Here is a 25,634-nt window from a genome sequence, read left to right as displayed (position 1 = left end):
AACAGAATTTCAAAGAAAAGAACGATTTACTGTCTTGATACTTCTGTTTCTTTATGGTAAATAAAGACAAATGAAGGGTTCATTTGATGGAAGAGCAGCTGATTGATCTGCTAAAGTCTGTCCATCCATCCATCCATCCATCCAATAGGGTCATGTGGGAGCTGGTGCCTATCTCCAGCAGTCGAGTGGGTCACTAGTCCATCACAAGCCCAATTACTGGTAAGAATTGAGAGCCTATTTCCTTTACTTTAAATATTTTATGTTGAGATGCAGACAAATAGTAAGGAGAAAGGAGAAGCTTACATAATTTTTGGCTATGATTAAGACTGTGAAGTTGTTGTCTATGAAGTAGGTTGTGAGGTTGTGGAATGCAGCTTTATGAACTTCTGTTAAACATGACTTAAAGAGCATGTTCAGACTCTGCAGAAGGTGACTGCAGAGTAAGAAGTATAATGCAGAATAATTAAAATCTTTTGTCAGCAACAGATTGTGTATTTCTGGAATCATGACTATAGAGTAATGTGTATTAGCCCATATTAGTCCCTCAGAGATGTCAGCTGTTTTTCTTTTTTCAGCTGCTACTGCCAGATCTGCATGTGACATAATCCTCTTGTCAAGGTGTGCTGAGGCTGTGTAGGACCCACGTGCAGAGCACAGCCGAGGAGCATCATGGTGAGTTGAAAATGGTTTTAATGATGAATCTTCAAAGGCAGAACGTACATAGAGCACGGTGATGAGCAACAGGCAGGAAAATCACTAGGAAACTACGGGGTAGCAAGCAGGGTAGTAACAGAGTAGACATAAGGAGGAACCAGTGACAAACAATGAAAACCAGAAAGCATAAATACTGAGGGAGGTGGAGAGTAGACCAATGAACTTAGAGAGCTAATCAAGTAGAGGATCGGGTGCAGCTGGTGGAAGAGGGAATGCAGGCAATTGAAGGAGGTCGGTAAATAACTCTAATGAGCAGGGAGGTAACAGAAATATCTAAATAAACTGAAGCAAGTAAACATTGAGACTAACTAAAGAACATTAACAGGTGGAACCAGATCAATCAAGAAATATAAACTAATACATCTAACACAGGAATCCAGGGAAGTAACAAAAACTAAACAGCACAATAAAACTAATAAATCTGAATGAACAGAAATAAAGCAAGAGAAAAGCATGGCAGTATAAAGAAGGCAATAATAACTCAAACCAAAAACCTAACACAGGCAGACCATGACACCTCTTAGTTGCTGCCATGCAAAACAACAGACAACCAAATGCATTCAAGGTAATTTCTGCAGAATTCAGCCCTGTATCTCACCATACTATAATTTCTGCTTTCAACTTTTTTAAGATCTAAGATTTTTTTAAGAATTCATCAAAATGCATTTGCTTTAAACTACAGAAGCAAAGAAATCTGTAAAGAGGAAGTGTTTTTCAGTTTAATCCAATCCAATATGAGGTTGCTTTGTTTACCAAGCGTAAATGGTAAAATCTCACCTCATATGATTTTTTTGCTGTAAATTGTTTCTTGAGTTCTCATTGGTTGGAATTGGTATCTTTGTAAAATACTCCATAGAAACAGACACAACACCAGCATCACACTATAGAATCTGAGCACCATATTCAGACAGCCCTTCTGTTCATTCCTCAGAAGGATGTTAAATGTCCAGGAAGTTTAAGTACAGAGCCCTCTGGCAAACACAAGCCATCCCTCGCTGGCGCTCTGTGGGAGACAGTAAGGCCATGAGCATGGAGCAACCCCCGCCGACTCCCTAATCAATAAAAGAGTCGAGGTTCTGACGGGTTCTACTAGCCACCTGGACCCCTGCTCATTTGTGCCTCTGTTTCTGCTTTCTTGTGGCTGTAACAGGGCATGAATTATTAACCCGGCTAAAATAAAAAGCTCTGCTTCATCCAGGCCTCCTGAATTCATGAATAATGGATGAGGTAGCTCAACTACAGGCATTTGGTGAGTCAAACACTGGACTGTGATGGATGGAGAAGGGTCCTATGTGTTCCCCCCAACCACTCCCATTCCCTCACCTACCATCCACTTTTGGTCTAGCTCACCCACAAAAAACCTGAACACACATCCTGACAAGCCCTATTAATTTAGAGATGAAGTGTAGCTTGAGCCCTGCTGCATTCTGCCAGAAAATCCCATTCAATACGCATCATGGAAAATTTTGTTTTTCTTTCTCCTTGAGTGCCTTGTCTTGCTTCTCTTAGAAGGTAGTCATAGCAATAGCCTGACTTGATTTGATCAAAGCCTGATCAAATCTGATTTTTCTTCAAAGTTAAAAGTAAAACCTTGAAGACAAGATTGATTTACATGAAATAGCTCTGTGTTATAATGGTAAAGTCATGTGTACAATCACATTCTCTATTACAGAGGTGATGATTGTTGTTTTTCATAATGCTTCATAACTCCAAGTCCAATTTCTTACCTACCTCTCATTTACTTATATTCTATCTATTAATATATTTTTCTTCAACAGAGTATATTTCTGATCTTATCTCTTGAACCTTTTCTCTGTGTAAACAAACCCAACAGATTCTTTTAACCTTCAGTGTATTTTCTATTTGTTAAATTTAGCATCTGCTCGATATTGTAGCAGGACAAAAACAATGTTTTTGAGACTGAAAACAGTGAGACCATAATACATATAGTCAAATCTTTTATATTTCATAAACGTGTTTCTTTTAAATGATAAACTACCTTTTGATTAAGTTTCAGCATTCAGTCTTTTTTGGTCTTTCGACACCCTATATCTTGACTTTATAATATTTGCCCTTGCAAAAACGTTTCTAAATCTCTTGTCCACAGCTTTACTCATGACCCCATAGATTTTTTTTGTCACATTCACTTATGATCTCTGACTTGGCCTTATCAAAATTTCAAAATGTTTTCTGCTGAAACACTTTTTTTTTTATCTGCATGTATTCTTGGAGTGTAGAGCTAAAACATTTCAGTGAATGGGTGAGAGGCAAGGCACACCCTGGACAGTTTGATAGTCCATCACAGAGCAACCCAGAGACACACAGGAAAAACAACCACACACACACATCATGTTTTTGTTTTGGGAGGAAGTCGGATTACCCAGAGAGAGCCCATGCATGCAAGGGGAGAACATGCAAACCCTACGCAGAAAGACCCCAGGAGTTCTTTCTCTCATATTTTTCTTTTTCCAAATGGACTTTGATGCACGGGAACGGATTTCCCTCCTGCTTCTGAATTGCTCATAACCAAATCTTTGTGCCCCAACCAAATCAGTATCTTAAGTAAAATACAATAAAACAACCAGGAGAAATGGCTCAACAGCTAGATGAAGTTAACTCCTCTGTTTCTTGTGTTGTAACCCAATAGTATCAAGTCATACTTCATTGACTCACCTTTCTCCCATGCCTAATCTGCACTGCACTTATCTGAAGTTAATAAAACTCTGTTGGTGTTCTTAGCTTCAGGTATTTTGCTTTACTCATCTTCTTCAATTATTTTAGGGTCATATCTGTTAAAGCTTCTATTCTAGGCCTGTCATAATGGGTTTTCTTAGAGATATACAACCACGAGGACAAATACAGTGTTTTAACAGTTTATTTAGAAATAGGACTGGAGCTGGCGGACGTACACGGGGTCTCTCTGAAGGAGAAAGACAGAAGCTGGTAAACATGTGAATGTGTTCTTTAGATGCTGACGTACAGGGGTGGGGTTGGGCTGACAGGCTGTGAACAGTTTTCAAAGGATGAAGTGCTTAGTTTCTTCTCTTCCAGGAAACTCCACTATGGTTGGAGAGTTTTAATATTGGAGGGTGGACAGGCTGGTTTATGGGTTATTCTCAGGTGGCTCTTGAGAAGCTGGGCTTGGAGTTGGAAGCAGAGAGGGGGCTTGGGGCTGAGGTGTTGAGGCTGGAGTTCCCAAACACCTCTGAACATGACACAAGTGAAAACGGAGACCAGAAAGGTTCTATGACTTCCTTTAGCGAAGGGTGATCTGCAAGGCAGGGGGAGAAAAACAAGGAGATCCGAGAAACTGCTTGGAAGCAGGACTGCAGAGAAGCAGAGGTCTAGCTGTTACAACGCCAAGTGAGAAAACGAGCTGATGCCTCCTTCTGGGTTTCCACTCCATAAGTAGCCCAGCTGATTGCTCTCAGATGAGCAACACCTGTGCAGCAGCACCTGCCAGTCACGCCCTGCATAGAGAGAACACAGCACACAAAAACAAAGCCTGCATGCAGCCTGCACACAGCCTGTACTCAAACCACTGTGGATATGACAAGGCCATTAAATTGGGGAGATTTTGCTGGTTTCTAAACACCTGGAGAACACTGCAAATCTTTGTAGATTGTGCAAGGTATCTAAATAATACTGTTTCCTTAAAATGTGAACATAATTTAAAAAAAAAAAACAACCCCCCCTCGTAAAAGGGGCCCAAAAACGAGGTGCAAGTTTTTTGGAGCTCCCAAGGCTGAACAGAAATCTCACTAAACTTGCGAGAAATTAGGGACCTGTAGGTAACGTGGTTATTCAATAACCTAGCGGTTTCAGCTGCTGAGGGGAGTCTGGTTAATGCTAGAAGTTGACAGGCCTTGGAAAAATGATCTATGATAGACATGATAACAGTCTTGTTTCAAGAAGGAGGGAGGCCAGTGACAATGTCTAAAGCAATATGTGACCAGGGGTGACTCGGGACTGTTAGGGGCTGAAATAAGCCAGCAGGGGGCTTGTAAGAAGGTTTATTTCTGGCACAGGTAGTGCAGGCAGAAACAAAACTGACAACATCCTGGTTAAGAGTTGGCCACCAGAAATATCTGCGAATGAGGGCTATAGTGCGACTCGAACCAGGAGGCCCTGAAAACCTAGAGGAATGACCTCACTGGATGACCTGAGATCTGACAACTGGGGACATAAAGACAACCCCAGGGACCCCACCTGGATCAGGCTCACCTTGTTGGGCATTTCTAACCTGATCCTCCATGTCCCATGTTACAGCCCCCACAACACAGGACGGGCCGATGATTGGGTCAGGTTCTGAGTCATCTTCGGTTGGAAGCATCAGGCTTGACATTCTTGGAACCTGGGCGGTAAGTAATAGTGAAGTTAAACCGGGAGAAAAATTACCAACAAGACTGTCGTCGGTTAAGTCGCTTAGCCTTTTTGATGTATTCCAGATTCTTGTGATCGGTCCATATTACAATGGGTTGAGAGGCCCCTCAAACCAGTATCTCCATTCTTCTAAGGCCATCTTGATGGCCAAAAGTTCACAATCTCTCACATCGTAGTTCCTCTCTGCGGCAGAAAAATGTTTAGAGAAGAATGCACAAGGGTGGAGCTTACCATCCGTGGGTGATCGCTGGGAAAGTACTGCACCCACCCCAGTGTCCGAGGCATCCACCTCCATAATAAACTGCTCCTTGGGATCTGGATGTTTTAACACAGAAGCAGTAGAAAAACGTTGCTTTAGGTCATTGAACGCCTTGTCGGTTTCAGGAGACCAGACGAATAGTTGTTAACTGAAGGTGAGAGCTGGCAGGGGAGAAGCAAGGAGACTGTAGTCAGGAATGAAACAACGGTAAAAATTGGCAAATCCCTGGAACCGTTGCAGCTGTTTACAATCTGTGGGAATAGGTCAGTCCACAACAGCCGAGATCTTACTTGGGTCTGGATTCACCTGTCCTTCCTCAAAAATGAAGCCTAGGAAAGTCACAGAAGGAACATGAAATTCACATTTCTCAGCCTTGACAAATAAGCGATTCTCTAAGAATCTTTGTAGAACAGCTCAAACGTGTCTGGGATGTTCAGTAGAGTCCTTAGAAAAAAATAAGCATGTCATCCAGGTAGACAAAAACAAAAACATTGATGAAGTCCCTGTGGACGTCATTCACTATAGGGCCTGAAAAACAGCTGGGGCATTAGTCAAACCAAAAGGCATAACCAGATACTCAAAATGACCAATAGGTGTCTTGAAAGCCGTTTTCCATTCATCTCCTTCCCTTACTCGAACTAGGTGGTATGCATTCCACAGGTCCAGTTTTGTGAATATGGTGGCATCCTGGACAGGCTCGAATGCTGAAGTGAGCAAAGGAAGGGAATACTTATTCTTGATCGTGATGTCATTAAGGGCTCTGTAATCGATACAAGGTCTTAGAGATTCATCCTTTTTAGACCCAAAGAAAAATCCTGCCCCATAGGTGAAGAAGATGCCCAAATTATGCCAGCTTTAAGTGAGTCGTTTATGTATTTCTCCATGGAGTCATGCTCTGAACCTGACAGGCGAAAAAGCCAACCTGCGGGTAGTGGAGCACCAGGAAGTAGATCTATTGCACAGTCATATTGGTGATGGGGCGGTAGAGAAAGAGCTAGATCTTTGCTAAATACTTTCTCTAGGTCATGATACTCTGCTGGAACGTTTGTTAAATCTGGGGGTGTAAGGACGTCGGCCAGAGGGGAGGAAGTAGCAACGGCAGAACGAAGACAAGTAGCATGACACTTGATGCTCCAAGACTCTATGCGAGATTTTTCCAGTTATGTGTGGGTTATGATTCTTAAGCCAAGGGTGACCTAAAACAACCGGGGTTTCTTTAGTGGAGAACAGCAAGAAAGAAATGGTTTCGTGGTGGTTACCCAATGTAACTAGTTCCAGTGGCTGAGTCTTCTGTAAGACATAATTTAAAGATTTGCCATCTAGAGAATTGACATTTATAGGAGGTTCAAGATAACAGAAAGGAAGGTTAAATTTCTGGACCAGATCGGGACTAATTAGATTCAGTTCTGAACCTGAATCAATGAGAGCCATCAAAGGAATTTGTTCGTCTTTGCTACATAGAGTGGTTTGAAGCAGGAAACGGGGGTAGTTAGGTTGTTGAATCACGTCTGCCAGTTATTAAGGCGGCGCTGGCGGGCGCGATTCAACAACCTAACTACCTGACTCTTTTGGCCGAACCGGGCATTTTAGATGAAAAGCGCCTGTGGAACCACAATACAAGCACTGTCCTGTTCTAAATCTTCTCTCTCTTTTGTTGGGAGTGAGGCGAGTTCTCCCTATTTGCATGGGTTCAGGGGATGACTCAAAATTCTCAGGCTTGATGGGCGCTTGATTCTCAGGATCTTTAAAGGAAGAAAAACCCCTGACTCTAGTTGTCTCACGGATACGGTTATCAATGAGAATAGCAAGACTAATGAGACTCTCTAAAGAGTCAGTTTCATCCCTGTAAGTGAGTTCATCTTTTACATCTTCATTTAATGAATTTAAGAAAGCGCATTTCAAGGCCGAAGAGTTCCAGCCAGATTCTGCAGCTTAAGTTCGGAACTCAACTGCCATAACGGCCACAGACCTAGGACCCTGTTTAAGTGTCCATAATTTTTTAGCTGCCTCATCACCATGTTGATTGGGAAGAAAGGTTAGTCTGAACAAACTGATGAACTCCTGAAACAAGTAATAGTGAATTGAGGATTAATTTATAATAGCCTCTGCCCACCTTAAGACCTGATTCCTGAGTAACCCCATAATATAAGAAATCTTAGATACATCATCGGGGAAAGACTGAGGTGACCGGTGAAAAATCAGAGTACCTTGTAAGAGAAAACCCTTACTTTTTTCAAGATCACCTGTAAAAAGGTTCAGGAGGAGGAGGAATAATTTCTCAGAGGGGATAACTAACCTGGGCAGGAGTAGACACGACTTGAGCTGGGGGTAGAGGAGAAGAAACAGGATTAATTTGCGGTGCAGGAAGCCTAGATATAAATTCCTGAAACTGGTCACTCAGTGCTGACAGATTGTTGGATCTGACTACGCTGTTGGGCTAATGATCTTAGCATAGTATCGTGTTGACCTAACAGAACTCCCTGATGGGAAATAGCTCCTCGTAATTGTGTATCAGAGTCCATTTGGTCAGCTCGTTCTGTCATAATTATAATCATAATCAGCCTTATTGTCAAGTTCATACATACAAATAAGGAATTTGACTCCGGTACACTTTGCTCTCTGGTTTTTGCATTACAGAATATACATATATACAACATACAATATACAAATATACACATACAGTACAGACCAAAGGATTGGACACACCTTCTCATTCAAAGAGTTGTCTTTATTTTCATGACTATGAATATTGTAGCTTCACACTGAAGGCATCAAAACTATGAATTAACACGTGGAATTATATACTGAACAAAAAAGTGTGAAACAACTGAAAATATGTCTTATATTCTAGGTTCTTAAAAGTAGCCACCTTTTGCTTTGATTACTGCACCACACACTCTTGGCATTCTGTTGATGAGCTTCAAGAGGTAGTCACCTGAAATGGTTTTCCAACAGTCTTGAAGGAGTTCCCAGAGATGCTTAGCACTTGTTGGCCATTTTGCCTTCACTCTGCGGTCCAGCTCACCCCAAACCATCTCAATTGGGTTCAGGTCCGGTGACTGTGGAGGCCAGGTCATCTGGCGCAGCACCCCATCACTCTCCTTCTTGGTCAAATAGCTCTTACATAGCCTGGAGGTGTGTTTGGGGTCATTGTCCTGTTGAAAAATAATGATGATCCAACTAAACGCAAACCGGATGGAATAGCATGCCGCTGCAAGATGCTGTTGTAGCCATGCTGGTTCAGTATGCCTTCAGTTTTGAATAAATCCCCAACAGTGTCACCAGCAAAGCACCCCCACACCATCACACCTCCTCCTCCATGATTCACGGTGGGAACCAGGCATGTAGAGTCCATCCGTTCACCTCTTCTGCGCTGCACAAAGACACTGTGGTTGGAACCAAAGATCTCAAACTTGGACTCATCAGACCAAAGCACAGATTTCCACTGGTCTAATGTCCATTCCTTGTGTTCTTTAGTCCAAACAAGTCTCTTCTGCTTGTTGCCTGTCCTCAGCAGTGGTTTCCTAGCAGCTATTTTACCATGAAGGTCTGATTCACACAGTCTCCTCTTAACACTTGTTCTAGAGATGTGTCTGCTGCTAGAACTCTGTGTGGCATTGACCTGTTCTCTAATCTGAGCTGCTGTTAACCTGCGATTTCTGAGGCTGGTGACTCGGATGAACTTATCGTCTGCAGCAGAGGGGACTCTTGGTCTTCCTTTCCTGTGGCGGTCCTCATGTGAGCCAATTTCTTTGTAGCGCTTGATCGTTTTTGCGACTGCACTTGGGGACACTTTCAAAGTTTTCCCAATTGTTCGGACTGACTGACCTTCATTTCTTAATGATGGCCACTCGATTTTCTTTACTTAGCTGCTTTTTCCTTGCCATAATACAAATTATAACAGTCTATTCAGTAGGACTATCAGCTGTGTACTGTATCCACCTCCTGCACAATACAACTGATGGTCCCAAACCCATTTATAAAGCTTGAAATCCCACTTATTAAACCTGACAGGGCAGACCTGTGAAGTGAAAACCATTTCAGGTGACTACCTCTTGAAGCTCATCAACAGAATGCCAAGAGTGTGTGGAGCAGTAATCAAAGCAAAAGGTGGCTACTTTGAAGAACCTAGAATATAAGACATATTTTCAGTTGTTTCACACTTTTTTGTTCAGTATATAATTCCACATGTGTTAATTCATAGTTTTGATGCCTTCAGTGTGAAGCTACAATATTCATAGTCATGAAAATAAAGACAACTCTTTGAATGAGGTGTGTCCAAACTTTTGGTTTGTACTGTATATAAATAAAAAGGTGCATTTGCAACATCTGTATGCTGTTGTTTTGTACTCTATTGAATGTTCAACAGAGAAACAGCCTGGGGGAAGAAACTGTCTCTGTGGGAGCTGTTTTAGTGAACAGTGCTCTGTAGCGGCGGCCTGAAGGTAAAACTCTAAACAGTTTATGTGCAGGATGTGTGCGGTTTGCAGAGATTTTTGAAGCTCTTTTTCTGACACTAGACCTGTATAAGTCCTCTAGACCTGTATAAGTCCTGGATGGAGGGGAAGTCAGCCCTGATTATTCTCTCTGCAGACTTGATTATTCGTTACAGTCTGGACCTGTCCTGTTTTGTGGATGAGCCAAACCACACTGAGATGGATGAAGACAGGACAGACTGAATGATGGCAGTGTAGAAGATGACCAGCAGCTCCTGTGGAAGGTTGTACTTCTTGAATTGCCTCAGGAAGTACAGTCTCTGCTGGGCCTTCTTTCGAACAGTGTCTATCTGTGAAGACCATCTCAGGTCCTCAGAGATGGTCGTTCCTAGGAACCTAAAGTGGTCCACAGCTGCTATGGTGTTGATGAGGATGGTGAGGGGGGTGTATGGGGGTGGTGCTCTCCAAAAACCCACCACCATTTCCACAGTCTTGAGTGGGTTGAGTTCCAGGAAGTTCTGACAACACCAGTGTACCAGCCGATCCACCTCCTGTCTGTATGCAGACTCATCACCGTCCTGGATCAGACCAATGACAGTGGTGTCATCTGCAAATTTCAGGAGTTTAATGGACGAGTCCGCTGAGGTGCAATCATTTGTGTACAGAGAGAAGAGGAGTGGGGATAGAACACACCCCTGGGGGGCACCAGTACTTATAGATCTGCTGCAGGAGAAGATGCTCCCCAGTCTCACCTGCTGCTGTCGGTCCTTCAGGAAGCTGTTGATCCACTGACAGGTGGAGGCTGGGACGTTGAGCTGGGTGAGCTTCTGGTGGAGGATGTCTGGTATGATGGTGTTGAAGGCCGAGCTGAATTCTATAAACAGGATCCTGGCGTCTGACCATGGGCAGTCGAGGTGTTACAGGATGAAGTGTAGCCCTAAGTTGACAGCATCATCTGCCGACCTGTTTGCTCCGTAAGCAAACTGCAGGGGTCCAGCAGGGGGCCTGTGATGTCTTTCAGGTGCTTCAACACCAGCCGCTCAAAGGATTTTATGACCACAGACGTCAGGGCTACAGGCCTGTAGTCATTTAATCCTAGGATGGTGGGTTTCTTGGGCACTGGGATGATGGTGGATCGTTTGAGGCAGGTGGGGACCTCACACATTTCCAGTGACTTGTTGAAGATCCGGGTGAAGATCGGAGCGAGTTGCTTTGCGCAGGCTTTCAGGCATGATCAGCTTCCTGTCATGTCTGCAGTAGAAGCCATTCAGACGGTTTGCCAGGCGAGGATTCTGTTCAGGAAGGGTGGGGGTCTCCTGTGGGCAGTCAGGTTTCTCAGACCAGTCCATACAGCCAAAGTGTCACCAGTAGAAAGGCTGTTCTTAAGTTTTTCATGGTAACTTCTCTTGGCTGCTTTGACCTCCTATGTTAGTTTGGTCCTGGCCTGCCTGTACCGCGCCCAATCTCCACTGCTGTGAGCTTCTTCCTTGTCCTTGTGCAGATTCCTGAGGTGTGGAGTAAACCATAGTTTATTGTTCCCAAAGGTGCAGAACGTCTTGGTCCTCACAGAAACTGATGTATAATGTCACCACATCAGTTAATTGGTTTAAGTCGGTGGCTGAGGTTTCGAAAACAGTCCAGTCTGTGCATTCAAAGCAGGCCTGTAGCATCTACTTTGATTCCTCAGTCCACTTCTTAACAGTGTGAACCACAGGTTTGGAAGCTCTTACTCTCTGTCTGTAGGTTGGGATGAGGTGGATTAGATAATGATCTGAAAAACCCAGAGCAGCCCTGGTAACAGCATGATATGAGTCCTTTAAAGTTGTGTAACAATGGTCCAGTGTGTTTTTGTCTCTGGTGGGACTTAATATGCTGTCTGTATTTGGGGAGTTCATTGGAGTGGTTTGCTCTGTTAAATTCTCCCAGTATTATGATGAAAGAGTCCGTGTATTTTTTCTCCAGGTCTGTAATCAGCTCAGCAAGATGTTTTTCTGCGGCAGAAGTGCAGCCATGCGGTGGAAAATATGAGCCAATTATTATAAACGAGGAAAACTCTCTCAGTGAATAAAACGGTTTAAAGATTATGGAAAATGACTCCAGATCAGGACTACATGTTTTCCCCAGCACTTTTATGTCTCTGCACCAACCTTCATTTATATAAAAGCAGATTCCGCCTCCTCGCTTCTTCCCCGATAGCTTTCCCAATGCAATCCGCTCTGAACAGCTGGAAATCCGGCAACAGCAATGCGAAGTCCGGGATGTTTTCGTTCAGCCATGTCTCGGTAAAGCAGAGAATCGCTGATATGCGCAGAATAGTGGCTCGAAAAACATATAAACACACAAAGAAAGAGAGAGCGAAGCTCTGAGGCGGCCATTGTCGGCCCCAATGGAGTTTTCTTAGACTGAGATATACAACCACGAGGACAAAGACAGTGTTTTAACAGTTTATTTAGAAATACGGATAAAGGTTGGACTGGAACCAGGACTGGAGCTGGCGGACGTACAAGGGGTCTCTCTGAAGGAGAAAGACAGAAGCTGGTAAACATGTGAATGTGTTCTTTAGATGCTGACTTACAGGGGTGGGGTTCTTGGCAAGACATAAGTCCTTGTCCATGGTGGCTTGAGGCTGACAGGCTGTGAACAGTTTTCAATGGATGAAGTGTTTAGTTTCTCCTCTTCCAGGAAACTCCACTATGGTTGGAGAGTTTTAATATTGGAGGGTGGACAGGCTGGTTTATGGGTTATTCTCAGGTGGCTCCTGAGAAGCTGGGCTTGGAGTTGGAAGCAGAGAGGGGGCTTGGGGCTGAGGTGTTGAGGCTGGAGTTCCCAAACACCTCTGAACATGACACAAGTGAAAACGGAGACCAGAAAGGTTCTATGACTTCCTTTAGCGAAGGGTGATCTGCAAGGCAGGGGGAGAAAAACAAGGAGATCCGAGAAACTGCTTGGAAGCAGGACTGCAGAGAAGCAGAGGTCTAGCTGTTACAACGCCAAGTGAGAAAACGAGCTGATGCCTCCTTCTGGGTTTCCACTCCATAAGTAGCCCAGCTGATTGCTCTCAGATGAGCAACACCTGTGCAGCAGCACCTGCCAGTCACGCCCTGCATAGAGAGAACACAGCACACAAAAACAAAGCCTGCATGCAGCCTGCACACAGCCTGTACTCAAACCACTGTGGATATGACAAGGCCATTAAATTGGGGAGATTTTGCTGGTTTCTAAACACCTGGAGAACACTGCAAATCTTTGTAGATTGTGCAAGGTATCTAAATAATACTGTTTCCTTAAAATGTGAACATAATAAAAAAAAAAAAAACAACCCACCTTTGTGGTCTTAACTTTATTTCCTGTACTGCAGCTCCATCCTTTAAGATCTGGTAGCACTTTACACTCTTCTCCATCCATGCAAGGGTGCATCTGGCACCACCACTTCTGTGCAACTATTGATGCTGTGATGAAAACAAAAGATTAAGAAAATAGTTTAAAGGCAATTAGGCCCATGTTAAGCAAAGCACAGTTGTGGTCTATTTTGAGCAACATCAAGCTAATTTAGCTCTGAGTAAATTTCAGTGATTGAATTCTGATATCAGGCATCCATGGAGATTCGTTTGTCCTTTCCAAGTGTGTTTTCAGGTCTGAATTCCAGACGTGTGAATGTCAGGTTAGTGAGTGTTGTGAGTAGGTGTGAGAACGGTGGTTGTGTGCACTGTAGGAGAGAGGAACATGCAGTCAGTGTCTTATGTTGCTTTGAAGAAGCCTACAGGGGAAAAACACTTTCCCGTGACATTTCTAAAATGAGAAGAGAATTGTCAAACTCGAGCCCAGTCAGGGCTGTTACAATAAAAGGAGAAGATGGGGATCGATTCACCTGTAACTGAGGACACCGCTGACATGATATTAAATGACTTTGCCATTTGTCTGCTCTGGTGGACATGTCTGCTGTAACTTTAACAGCAGCCAAAAGGGTTAGTGAATGAACTCGTTGGTGATTTGATTTAGAAAACTGTGAAGTCTCAAACAACACATGGGGCATAAAAGTCTCTTTGTCTTCTACACAATAAACATCTAATGCAGAAATGATCAGCAAAATGCTTGCCTGAGCCACACTGACAGGTAAGACAGCTTTGCACTGTGTCACACATTTCTAATCTCATGCCATTCTGGAATCATTACTAGAATTGTAATGAGAAGTCTGGCATACCGTCTACACAAGATGGAGCTGCTCTTGTTGTTCCAGCCACCTGTCCAGGGAAGCAGGAGCATTTGACAGTCTGGGATCTCTCTTCGATCTTGTTCTTGTTGCAGCATCGGTGTGCAGCAATTACCTCACAGGTTCCTGCTTTCACGTGTACTGGAAGCACAAATACAAGTAGTGGTTAGAATTCCTGTGACAGCGTTTTGCAACATGTTTCCCAGCACATTAATGCATACCAACTACAAATGCTAGTACAGTGCCCTGTAAAATATACATTTTGTCAAATGTTGTCATATTGCAACCATAAACCAATGTATTTTAAATGGATTTTATGTATCAGAGCAAGAAAATAAAGTGCCTAATTTTAAGGTGAAATTCAAATAATACAGGCAATTCAACATTTGGTATAATTGAACATCTAAAAAGTGTAATGCATTTGTATTCAACCCCGGGAATCAAAACCTTGTAGACTCAACTTTCGCTTCACTTACTGCTACAAGATTTTAGAGTCTCCACAACTTCAACATTTTATTTACAAAATAGAATCAGTGTGTTGCATGTTTGCCAAAAGTTTGAGTTCAGATTCTTCTGACTGGAGCACTTTAGTCCACATGTTTGCTATGTCCACTAAATGGCTTGTGGCAAACTGCAAATGACATGTCTAATGACCTTTTAAATGACTTTACTCTTGCAACTTTTCCATAAAGGCAATATTTGTAAAGTGCACAATTAATATTTGTCCTGTAAACAGATTTTCCCGGATGAGCCGTGTGGATGACTGCATCTCTTTTAGAGTTTCTTAGAGATTCTCTGATTAATGCTGTCCTTGCCAGGCCTGTCACAATTTAGGTGGAGGGCCATGTCTTGGTAGGTTTTAAATTGTGCTTTACTCTTTCGAGTTTAGGATAATGGATTGACCAGTTCTCTGTGAGGTGTTCAAAGCTTGCGATGTTGTTTTTTTAACCCTGCTACTGTCTTCCTTGGTCTTCAGAAAGACATTTCTTTAGCAAGGTTCTGTGTTAAACGTCTGACGCCGTCCAGAACAACTGTATTCATCATAAAAATAAATTAGTGGATTCGACTACTTAGGTGCCTTTGAAGAAAACGTGCAGATTTATTTCATTTCAAGGTATTGGGTAAGGGGCTAAAAACCAAATGCATGACATTCAGATTTTTATTTGTACAAAAAAAATTAAAATCACAAATCCCTTTTTCTAATTGATTATTTTGCGTTTTTGGATTTTTAATTTTTCACATCCTTTCAAAACACAATAAGATTTGTGGTTGTGATGTGACAAAATGTGAAAAGGTTTAAGAGATATGTATACTTTTGTAAGGCCGTGTATATGGTTAGTAAGAAATTATCTGTTTAAAATGGCTCCCTTTGTTTGTTTTTTTTCAACGCTTGGATTGTTGAAAATAATACTCCAAAATGAGAAAGAAACATTTAAATAAACCATTTTTTTCCCCCTTTGGGTATCAGCACTAAGTCTGTAATAGGTAAACATCTTTAACAAGACAAGTTGAAACTCTCATATGGCTCCCTTGATTGCGCAGAAGAGTAGGTGATTTGTCATGGGAATAGCCTAACCCTGTAAATTTCAAACCAAATTGTTTTATCAATTAACTAATACATTAAACACTTTCTTATGTGTCTTGAGGAGTATTTTGTCTATATTCCTCCTTTAAATTTATCACTGTAAATTACACTTTGATCATGTGCTAAAGATTTCTCTTAGTTTATGTGTTGGTATGTCACTCATCAAGGCTCCGTCTAAGTCGTTTAGCCCAAAATTTGCCACTCACACAAATTATAAGTCTCTAAGTGTTACAAATTAATCATGTCTTATGCTGAAAAAGACAAAAGCTATGCAAATAAAGTGTAAAGTTGCTGAAAAAATATGATCATCATTATGATTCTTGTTTGTTAAAACAGATCAGATGCAGTGCTCCCATATCTCATTGTTCTTGTTAGGACATTCAAGTTATTTAGGGGAAGTCTTGTTTTTTACATCTAACCATAACAGGTATCAGAAATCCAGGACACACCCCTTGTGGAGAGACCCTGCTTTGGGCCCCAGTACAGCTCCACTTGCTCATATATCCTTGACCAACTTGCGAAATCCACTTATTCTGCACTCTAATCAAAGGACATAAAAATAAGTTCTCAATGGAGATGTGCCCATAAAAAATACCTTTTTATAATTTATATGAACCTCACAACATCAATGGCTTTTAAAACCATTGGGCAAAGTTAAATAGAATTGCGTAACTCTATTATATATTATTTACACCAAACAATGACAGTTATGATCATGATGATCATGACAATGCCGAGGTGAAAGAAATAAAAAAGCTAGAGTTTTGACATTCCTTTCAGATAAGCCTTAATTATGTCTGTAAAGATTTTCAATTTGGAACTTGACTTTAAAACAGATTGCACAGGGCTTCCATCTTCCCATTAGCTGGCAATCCAGAAATCTCATCTACAACATTAAAAACATTTTGCTCTCAATCAATAAAGTGCTATTCACATTCCCACTGAAGGCAAGACAACAATTACCAATTGAGTGCTTTTCATTGAACACAAACTTACTGATGCAAAAACAGGTCGGGCTCTGTGCTCTTGATGTGATTATCTTTAAGCCACCAGCATGCCCCTCCATCAAAGTTACTTTTAAAAGTTGGTATAGTTTAAATAGAATATTCAAACTTTGCTTAAGTGACAACTGCACAAGGACAATAGGCAATTACTAGAGGGGCAATAAGTGCAAATTTTTCTTTCAGTCAGATTTACACAATGTTGTTTTAAGATAACAACTCTGCACACTTAGTAAACTGAAAAGTGAGAAGCAATATGGAGCATATAGAGCTGTGAACAGTTTGTTTTAGGTGTTTTAGATGAAGCTTCAAAGATTTTTGTTAGACGAAGGTTTAGGCTGTTGAAGAAGGACGATTTAATGTATAAAGAGAAAAAAGCTATCCAAGCCAACCTGGCCCAATGTTAAATAGAACCCCGACACCCTCCATCCTTCTCAAATCATGAATTAACTGTAATTATTGAAGGCCAGAAATTCTTCTTCAGGTAGAGAATAGAGTCTATGGTTCCATAAATCACAGCAAGTACTCCATGTATTCAAGCAGCAAAGCAGCCCGGTACCATCATACTTTCACTACCATGTTTTGTTTTTTGTGAATGGTGTGTTACTTTCACAACTGGTGTAATGGCACACACATCCTCAAAAACCTTCTACTTTTCTGTTATCAGACCACATAATTATTTCTCAATGGCTATTACTGTAACTTACTAGAGTCTAAGCTGCTGATTAAAACTATGAGTGTCAGCCAAGGTCACTGAATCTGAGAGAGGACTCAAAAACACCATGCAGTGTGGAGAGAGTGAGAGGTCAGAGGGCTAGGCTGGTGGTCAGCCCCAAAGTCTGTGTCAGAGGAAACAACGTTAAACAAGTTCACCAGCAGCTTCACTTTTCAACTTGGACACGATAAAATGTCTTACCAGCATTTCCTATTTGAGGAATATTTGCTTATTTCCACTTTAGTTGTTATTTTTGTGTTCCTTGAGACCTATTTCCAGAACCCCAATGGATCCCATACATATGCATCAAACCACTTAAGAGCAAAGTTTATGACTTGTATTTGTTTTTCACATTTTCCTTCAAAGATAACTCTGGATTGGACTTGAGTAAATGGAAATCCAATTACACACATGCAGACTGAAGACTGCCTATTGTCCTCTCCTTTTTATGAAAATCCAGGTAGCAGCAGAAATACCATAAGCTCTATGATCAATACATTTCTATTAAAGCACTTAGGACTGCCATAAGGTTGAATCACCAGGCGCCCACATCAGCAGGAGGGAGAGATGAGAGACAAAGAAAGGTGAAAGGACAGAGAACACTAATGAGAATTGGCAGAACGCCCAACCCTTCAGCCAGTCAATATTGCTCTGAAGCAAGCACTCAACACCCAAATCATATTTACTGATTGTTAATTGATAAATACAAGTGTGCAACCAGCACTCTTAACACTAGAAAACCCACAGTTTTAGTACTCCTGCTACCATGCAGGGGAATTGACAATATTGCTTTAAAATCCTTTAAAATGCTGCATATACAAATATGAGACCATTTTATTGACTAGAATAGGAAAATGCTTTTTAACATTAAAATCTGTTTTGCAGTCAACCTTTACATACTATGTTTTTGAATCAGGATAAAATAAAATCACCTGATCCATATAAGACCATTAACATTTTACTCAACTTCAAATAAACTACTACACATCTGATTATCACATTAGTCATCTAACACAAAATAAGCCAACAGGCTGAAGTCATGTGTGGAAAATTAGGTGTAGCCTGAAGAAACAGCCAAGCACTATTAATCAAAACCAAAGAAGGAAAACACCAGCAATGATCTTTGAAAAGCAACTATTACTACCAGTTTACCTGGAAGGGGGAATAAAGCAATCTCAGAACAATCTGGAGTCCATCCCTCTGCAGAGAAAACTGTTATTTAAAATTGGAAAACAGGCAAGATAACTGCCACAGTAGATGATGTGAGACAACCAGTGCTGGGTTAGATCATGCAATGCTCAAAGATACCGCCAGAAATTTAGTTTCAAGCCTCAGCTAATATTTCAAATGCCGTGACAAATGTTGTGTCAGGTCTGATGAAAGCAAAAATGGTAGCAGAAACTGGGCAAATAAATACGAGGTCTGGGAAAATATATGGTACTTTTAAAAATACGGCCGAGCTTCTAAATCATACAAACACATTATAATATTCATTCTAAATAGTCTGAATGTAGATTCAAAGTCAGAAGACATTAAGCCAACCTAACGTCAGCATATTATTAAATACACGGGACACATACTGTATAATAATTTGTCCTACTTCTCCAAAGTCTCTGCTCAGAAAGCCCTTATGAAGATGTGCTGGATGTTAAATATTATGGCGAAGAACTGTAAATTTACTTCTGATTTGTAACATGCAGGTAGTCACAATGATAAGTGTCCTCCCATAGTCCAGATCACAGAATTGATCATTTGGATTAGAAGAAACCCAAAGGCTCTCAGCTTCTACAGCAATCAAACAATTGATCTAACAGACAGATAGGGAAGACTGGAGAACAACACAGTGTTCCAGCTGTCAGCTACATGACTGGACGCATCAGTATCACCTGGCCAGCCAAGCACAGAATACACTAATAGAAGCACAACAGGGGAGACATGAAAAACAGAAACATGGTGTTTGTTTTAATGCTGACAGAGAGACTTTGCAGGCTGCAATGAGGCAAAATCAAAAATACATTGTGTGCCAAGGCTAATGCTCAAGTTGTTTCGTTTGTCATTGTGCCCCTGAAGGACTATTACGTTTAAGAAATAAAGAAAATCTTTTTCTCAACCAGACTAGTTTGGCATTGAGGTAAACGTATCTATCAGGCCCTTGAATGGTGTAATTTTCTTTGTGCAGCAATTGTTGTAAACTTCTATCAAAAAAAGCTAAGGTTTTTGAAAATGGCTAAAACACAAGACTCAAGAACATAATATTGAACAAAGAACCTATTTTAAAATGATATGTTTGATTTAATGGAGCTGTTATTCTTTCTGATGCTGCAGGTTAAAAGCACAATAGCCTTTGGATTACAAAACTTAAAGCAAGCACATAATTTACAATTACATTGGGAGTACAATAACATTAAACGTGGGATCTGCACTATAAGGTATTAGTTCTTAAACTATAAAACCAGCCAAAGAACAAAGAAAAGTCTACATCCTCAAACAAAGTGTGCTGGAGCGTTTTTTAAGGAGGAAGTAGTTTTGAACACAAGAAAAATAGAAGTATTATAAAATTATTCATGGAAAAGCAATATATCTCAAACCAGATTTTTTCTAAACTCAGAAAAACATGCATTACAATAGTTTGTTGAGCCAAAAAAGTAGGAAACTTCAATTAGAATGTATTTAATGAACAGAAGCAAAAATAAAAAAGCGAAAGTTCTAGAAAACATCTCTCTCTTGGGAAAATTGGTGCATTTCTATTCTTGTGGGTTGGCAGTACCAGATGCATACACATAAGTTTGTAAAGCATTTAAAGAAATTAAAACTTAAAAATGAATAAGATTTAACTGTATTATGAATGGCATTGTGGCAATTAACATGCATTTGCTCTTCAAACTGCAATGTTTTCTATAATTCAAATGCAACTACACGTTTGGAAGAGGGTTACTTTGTGTCATTTGTCAATTAAAAATGAAACTTAAACATCAAATCATCAATGCTCCATTCTCTGGTCACATTTATTCAATATCTATATGCGCCAACTAACTCAGATTATTGTGTACAACAAAGTATTTTACTATATGTATGCTGATTAGACACAATACTTATATGTCAGGGTTGCCTTGTGACCACAGGCCCTGTCAGTCACAGATTGACAGGGCCTGTGTATCAAAGACGGGATGAGTCAGAGGTTTTTTCAGCTTAATGTGGAAAATACAGAAGTCATTGTTTTTGGACCATAAAATGCAATGTTACCAATCAGTATTCATCTAGACCCATTGAAGCATCGTTATAGACTCAGAAACCAACATTTTAACATCCGCATAAACTCTATTTCTAAATCTGTGGGATACCATCTAAAAGAAAAATAAAGGCTTCTTAACAAACCAAAACACACAGATACAGGATGTGTTTTTATTTTCAGTAAGGGTTTCTGTAAAGAAATCAATCATGTAGCTACAGGTCATCTGCCAGAATATTGAGAAAAATGGATCTCATCACACCTGTCCTCAAATCAGTGCATTGGCTTCTCTGTAAAAGTATATACACTCAATATAATATTCAATAAATTAGGATATTATTAAAAAGTTTATTTTTTTCCAAAGGTCATTTCACTATATAACACATTATGTAGATTAAATACACACAGACTGACGTTTTTAAGCTGTTATTTTGTTAATTCTGATGGTTTCTGCTTACAGAAAATGAAAACATGACATATAAGATTAGAATATTACATCAGACCAATAAAGCTACATTTTAAAACAGAAATGTGTCTTAAAAAGCATGTTTAATAACTGCATAAAAGTAGTTATTTTTAAAAGGTACTTTTATTCTGACAAACGATCCTCATTGGGACACATACTCTAATTTGTAGAATATGACTGTATAGGTTTAAATCATGTTAGTGGTCTATAAAGCAGTAAATTGGGCCTAATGTATGTCAGTCAGGCAGCATTTAGGTTTTATGCTCCTTGGTTCTTCAACCAATTTCCTGAAAACCTGGAATAAGCAAACCTTTGCTTCTTTGAATCAGCACTGAAAACATTACTGATAACATTACTGACTTTAACAGTTAATTGTTAGGATGTCTGAGCTATTACTTTTCTACTTTTTTTTTTTTTGCCTTGCAGCACTAGTGACCTTTATCCTGTCATTTTTCGTTTAATAGTAAGCAGACAGGAAATGGGGCGATGGACATGCAGCACAGGTCACCACGGCCGGGACTCAAACCAGGTGATAGCCATGTTGAGGGCTGAAGCACCCCCATACATGAACCGCTCGCTCCACCGCTGTGCCCCTTAAAGTAATTCTTAATGTTATGCTTAAATTCTACTATTATTCTTTTACTGTTAATCTTGTTTTTAATGTAATTTTCTATACCACTGTTTTATCCCTTCCTAGAAAGCACTTTGGATTACCATGTGTATGAATGATGCTATACAACACAACTAGCCATGCCATGCCAATTACTCCCTGCATGTACAAACAGTCCATAAGTTGCTTTCTTAATTGCCACTGAAGACAACAAAAAGAGCTTATCAGTAGTTTTAACATGTAGAAAGCTGAATCACAAGCACAAAAATATTAAACTAAATTAAAGTCAAATCAAATTTTATTTCTTGCCAGTTTTGTTGACATGAGCTCATGTATACACCTGACAGAAAACAAAATGTTGTATCCACCAAGACATAATGTAACAAATGCAGTTTCAGTGGGATTTCAGAACAGAGAAACGGCAAAATAGAAAGTGTGTCTTTTCCGATTCAGTGCCCCCCTCCCCCAGTCAGCGTGCTGCCAGACCACCCTTATCTGTCGACAAAGGCAGAGGAGATCAAAACACTGAAAACAAAGTCACGTCCTGGCCACAGGGCCTGACCGCAAAAACAGCAGCAGCAATAAAAACAGAGGTTAAAGGCTGCACAATAAAGACATTGCATGAATTAGTTATGATTTAAATCATCTTGCTTGATCCAGATGCTGATAACGCTCTAAATGCTGAACACAATTTTTAACAGCATCTATTAAAGGTAAAAGGGAGCCTCTATAGGACTGCAGCAAGCTTCACAAAGCCGAAAAACACTAATTTAAAAGGAGCTGCATTATAAGTAGATCTGAGTAAAATATCTGAAATGGCCACATTAAAGAAAATCTGCTAATGTGGAGAGAAAGACTACCAAGACATGGTTAGGTACTGGCTTATGAAACTAACTGCCCTTGCCTGATGAAAAACACAAAGCTATCTTTTTCTCTCACAAAAACTAGTGCTTAATTAAATTATCATATTCTGAAAAGACGGACTCATTACTTCGCAGCTGTAAACCCGCTGAGCTGACAATCAGGCCCAGCACGCTCTATGAAATCCACCGACATCTAAGAGAATAGGAATCAGGAGTAAAGTTCACAGTGAATTCCTTGTATTATCCAGGCTGTTGTTCTTGCACAGTAGATCATGATTTATGAAGGTTGATACAATATTCTCTCTTCTTAGATTCTTAAGACCAGGCACAGACAGGAAGAGCATCCAAGGACACAGTGGGTGACTCTGAAATAGCTTTAATAGAGATACATTGACACGTACCATAAAAGATATCAGAACTATAACCCAACTATTAACTTCCCTTGGCCAAAATAGTTACAGCCTATTAACCATTTACTTTAATTTGCAAATGTATTTACTGTAATTATTGAAATCAAGTGGTCAATTATATAAAATATTTTAGGAAATCCAACTTTAAGATGAAATAATGATTTGAGAATAGCTTTCACTCTGGTGAACAATGAAGATTCTTTTTTAGAGAAATATAGTTCAGTAGATGTAGAAAACAAAAGCATAACAAAATAATCCAAGATGCAGAACTTGACATTTTAAAAACGGTTTTCAACATTATGAAAATAAATGGTGAGTACAGCTAATGTAACACTCTTTACTCTTGTTTTCTTATATTATTTAATCTTTCCTTCAGCAAGGAGCAGCCCTGTAGAAGAAGACACCAAATGATTCGGAGTCTATGCTTTAGTGATTTAGTTGAGGTCTTTGTCAGTGCCATTCATCTGGCTGCCACAATGTACGAGCCCACCACTGACTGATCAATTGGAGTCCCTCAAGGAATCATACAGCCTTCAATGTGAAATGCTACCTAAGTTATTAAATCTAGGGAGTGAAGCAGCAGCAAAAGAGGCAAAGTAAAAAGGTGTGTAGACTGACTCAAAGCCCCCCTGCAAATAAAATGTTGCTTGACTGTATTCATTCTTCTGAAAGTCACAGAAATGGAATTAGGAATGTTCAGACAAAGTATCATCTGTAAGGTTCTTCTCAACTCATGTGATTTTGTTCCATTGCAATGTGTGAAACAGCCGACCATATGTTTATTGTGGTAAATTTACATCAAGGAACAGAGTATTTACTATAACAGAATAAATACTGCAACAGCCATTTTCATGTCAGTATTCTTTTACCACAACATGTACAGTATTTTCACATGTTCAATATTAGAAATATTTGAGCTCCTAAAAATTATAACCCTGTAGTGGTCTAAGCATAATGGGCAGCTGCATACATTCCTGAATCATATTCTTACAGTTTTGTCATGAAATGTTTGATTTTAGATCCAGTTTCTGGTGCATACAATTTTAAGACACATAAAGAAATAATTCAGCTAAAACATCATCAGTCAGTCATTTTCTACTGCTTCTTCCATAGTGGGTTGAGGGGAAGCCGGTGCCTATCTCCAGCATCTCTTAGCCTGGCCCAGAAGAAGGTTCCGGTGTTGTGGAAGACCTCCTGTCTTGTTCCGGTACCAAAGAAAACTCACCCATCAGTCCTCAATGACTGTTGAGGACTGACATCCCACCTCATGAAGGTCATAGAGAGACTCCTGTTGGCCCACCTGAGTAAGCAAACAATAAACTATCAGGACTCCCTTCAGTTTGCTTATCGCTGTGGAGTTGGAGTTGAAGATGCCATCATACATCCTCAAAGCACTGTGAAGATCATGTTCTTTGATTTCTCCAATGCATTTGACACAATCCAACCTGATTTGCTTCATCAGAAACTCTAGAAGACTCAGGTGGAGGCCTCAACAATCTCCTGTCATCTGCAGAAATACTCGGATGATTCTGCAGTTGTGGGGTGGATCAGAGATGGACAAGAAGCTGAGTACAGGAAGGTGGTGGACCACTATGTGTCATGGTGTGGAAACAATCATCTCATCTTGAACGTGACTAAAACAAAGGAGATGATTGTAGATTTTAAGAGAAACAGGAATAAGTCAAAAACTATTTCCATCATGGGTGAAAAGGTGGAGGTGGTGGAGGAGTATAAATACCTTGGTGTTCACCTGGACAACAGACTAGAGTGGAGATGCAACTGTGAAGCCATCTACAAGAAGGGACAGAGCAGACTGTACTTCTTGAGGAAGCTTAGGTCGTTTGGTGTTTGCAGCAAGATGCTGCATATCTTCTATAAGTCTGTTGTGGAAAGTGTGATCTCTTCTACCATCATCTGCTGGGGAAGCAGCATCAGAGCCAGGGACTTAAAAAAACTCAACAAGCTGATAAAGAAGGCTGGTTCTGTTCTGGGGACTCCTCTGGAACCTCTGGAGATCATTGTGGAAAGAAGGATTCTTCATAAAATGAAGAACATTATGGAGATCCCTGAGCATCCTCTTCATGATACTGTCCTACAACAACAGAGTGTCTTCAGTCAGAGGCTTCTTCAGATCTGCTGGAAGACGGAGCGCTACAGGAGATCCTTCCTGACCACAGCCATCAGCATCTACAACAGCTCTTTGAAGAAACCCTCATAATGAGCTACAACAACATTTAATTGGCCTTTGGGATTAATAAGTATTTTTGAACTGAATTGAATTAATTCTATACCACCAGCATCAATGAACTCATGTGATACCATAGAAAATTCTGTAAAAGTATGTCCTTGTAACTAAAGTGGAATACATTTTGAAATAAGTATCTGGTTACACCATCACTTCATCTGTGGTGAGCTCCAGAGAGGCAGACAAAAGAGATGCCTGAGATCCTCTTCTCCTCTCTCTGGTCTCTCATCTGACATGCACACATGCTGGTTATCTGTCAAGCAGATGTCAAATCTGCTCTAAACGGCTGCCATCTCTGCTCTCTAACTAGATTCCTATGTTTTTCATCTTGAACTGGATCTGCTGATGTCTTTCAGTGTGGAGTGACAGGACCAGCGTCATGAAACACATGAGGCGGGATCAAGTAAAAGAGGAAGCGGGTCCCCAGTTAAACTGTACGTTTCTGGAGGAATGACAAAACCACTAAAATCTGACAGATCTATCTTCATTAGATGTGGGAGGACACACT

At 40.5% G+C, this 25,634-nt stretch overlaps 1 protein-coding gene across 3 annotated transcripts in view; it reads right to left on the bottom strand.

Annotated features, from left to right (window-relative positions):
• Positions 1-25,634, bottom strand: part of tafa3a (TAFA chemokine like family member 3a) — a 129,516-nt gene that overhangs the window by 6,548 nt on the left and 97,334 nt on the right. The window contains exons 4-6 of one of the 3 annotated variants that reach the window (XM_047346300.1): positions 13,994-14,143; positions 13,117-13,241; positions 12,493-12,893 (exon numbers count right to left, since the gene is read on the bottom strand). In XM_047346300.1, the coding sequence (XP_047202256.1) occupies positions 12,768-12,893; positions 13,117-13,241; positions 13,994-14,143 (401 nt within the window). In that variant the 3' untranslated portion in view covers positions 12,493-12,767. Of the gene's footprint in view, positions 1-12,492; positions 12,894-13,116; positions 13,242-13,993; positions 14,144-25,634 lie in introns of those variants that run through there. The other 2 variants (XM_047346299.1, XM_047346301.1) reach the window with 2 other exon arrangements.

The sequence above is a fragment of the Girardinichthys multiradiatus genome, chromosome 20 (assembly GCF_021462225.1).
Source record: "Girardinichthys multiradiatus isolate DD_20200921_A chromosome 20, DD_fGirMul_XY1, whole genome shotgun sequence".
Classification (NCBI taxonomy): Eukaryota; Metazoa; Chordata; class Actinopteri; order Cyprinodontiformes; family Goodeidae; genus Girardinichthys; species Girardinichthys multiradiatus.
Note: the sequence above shows the minus strand (reverse complement) of the source record. Positions and strands in the feature narration are given on the sequence as shown.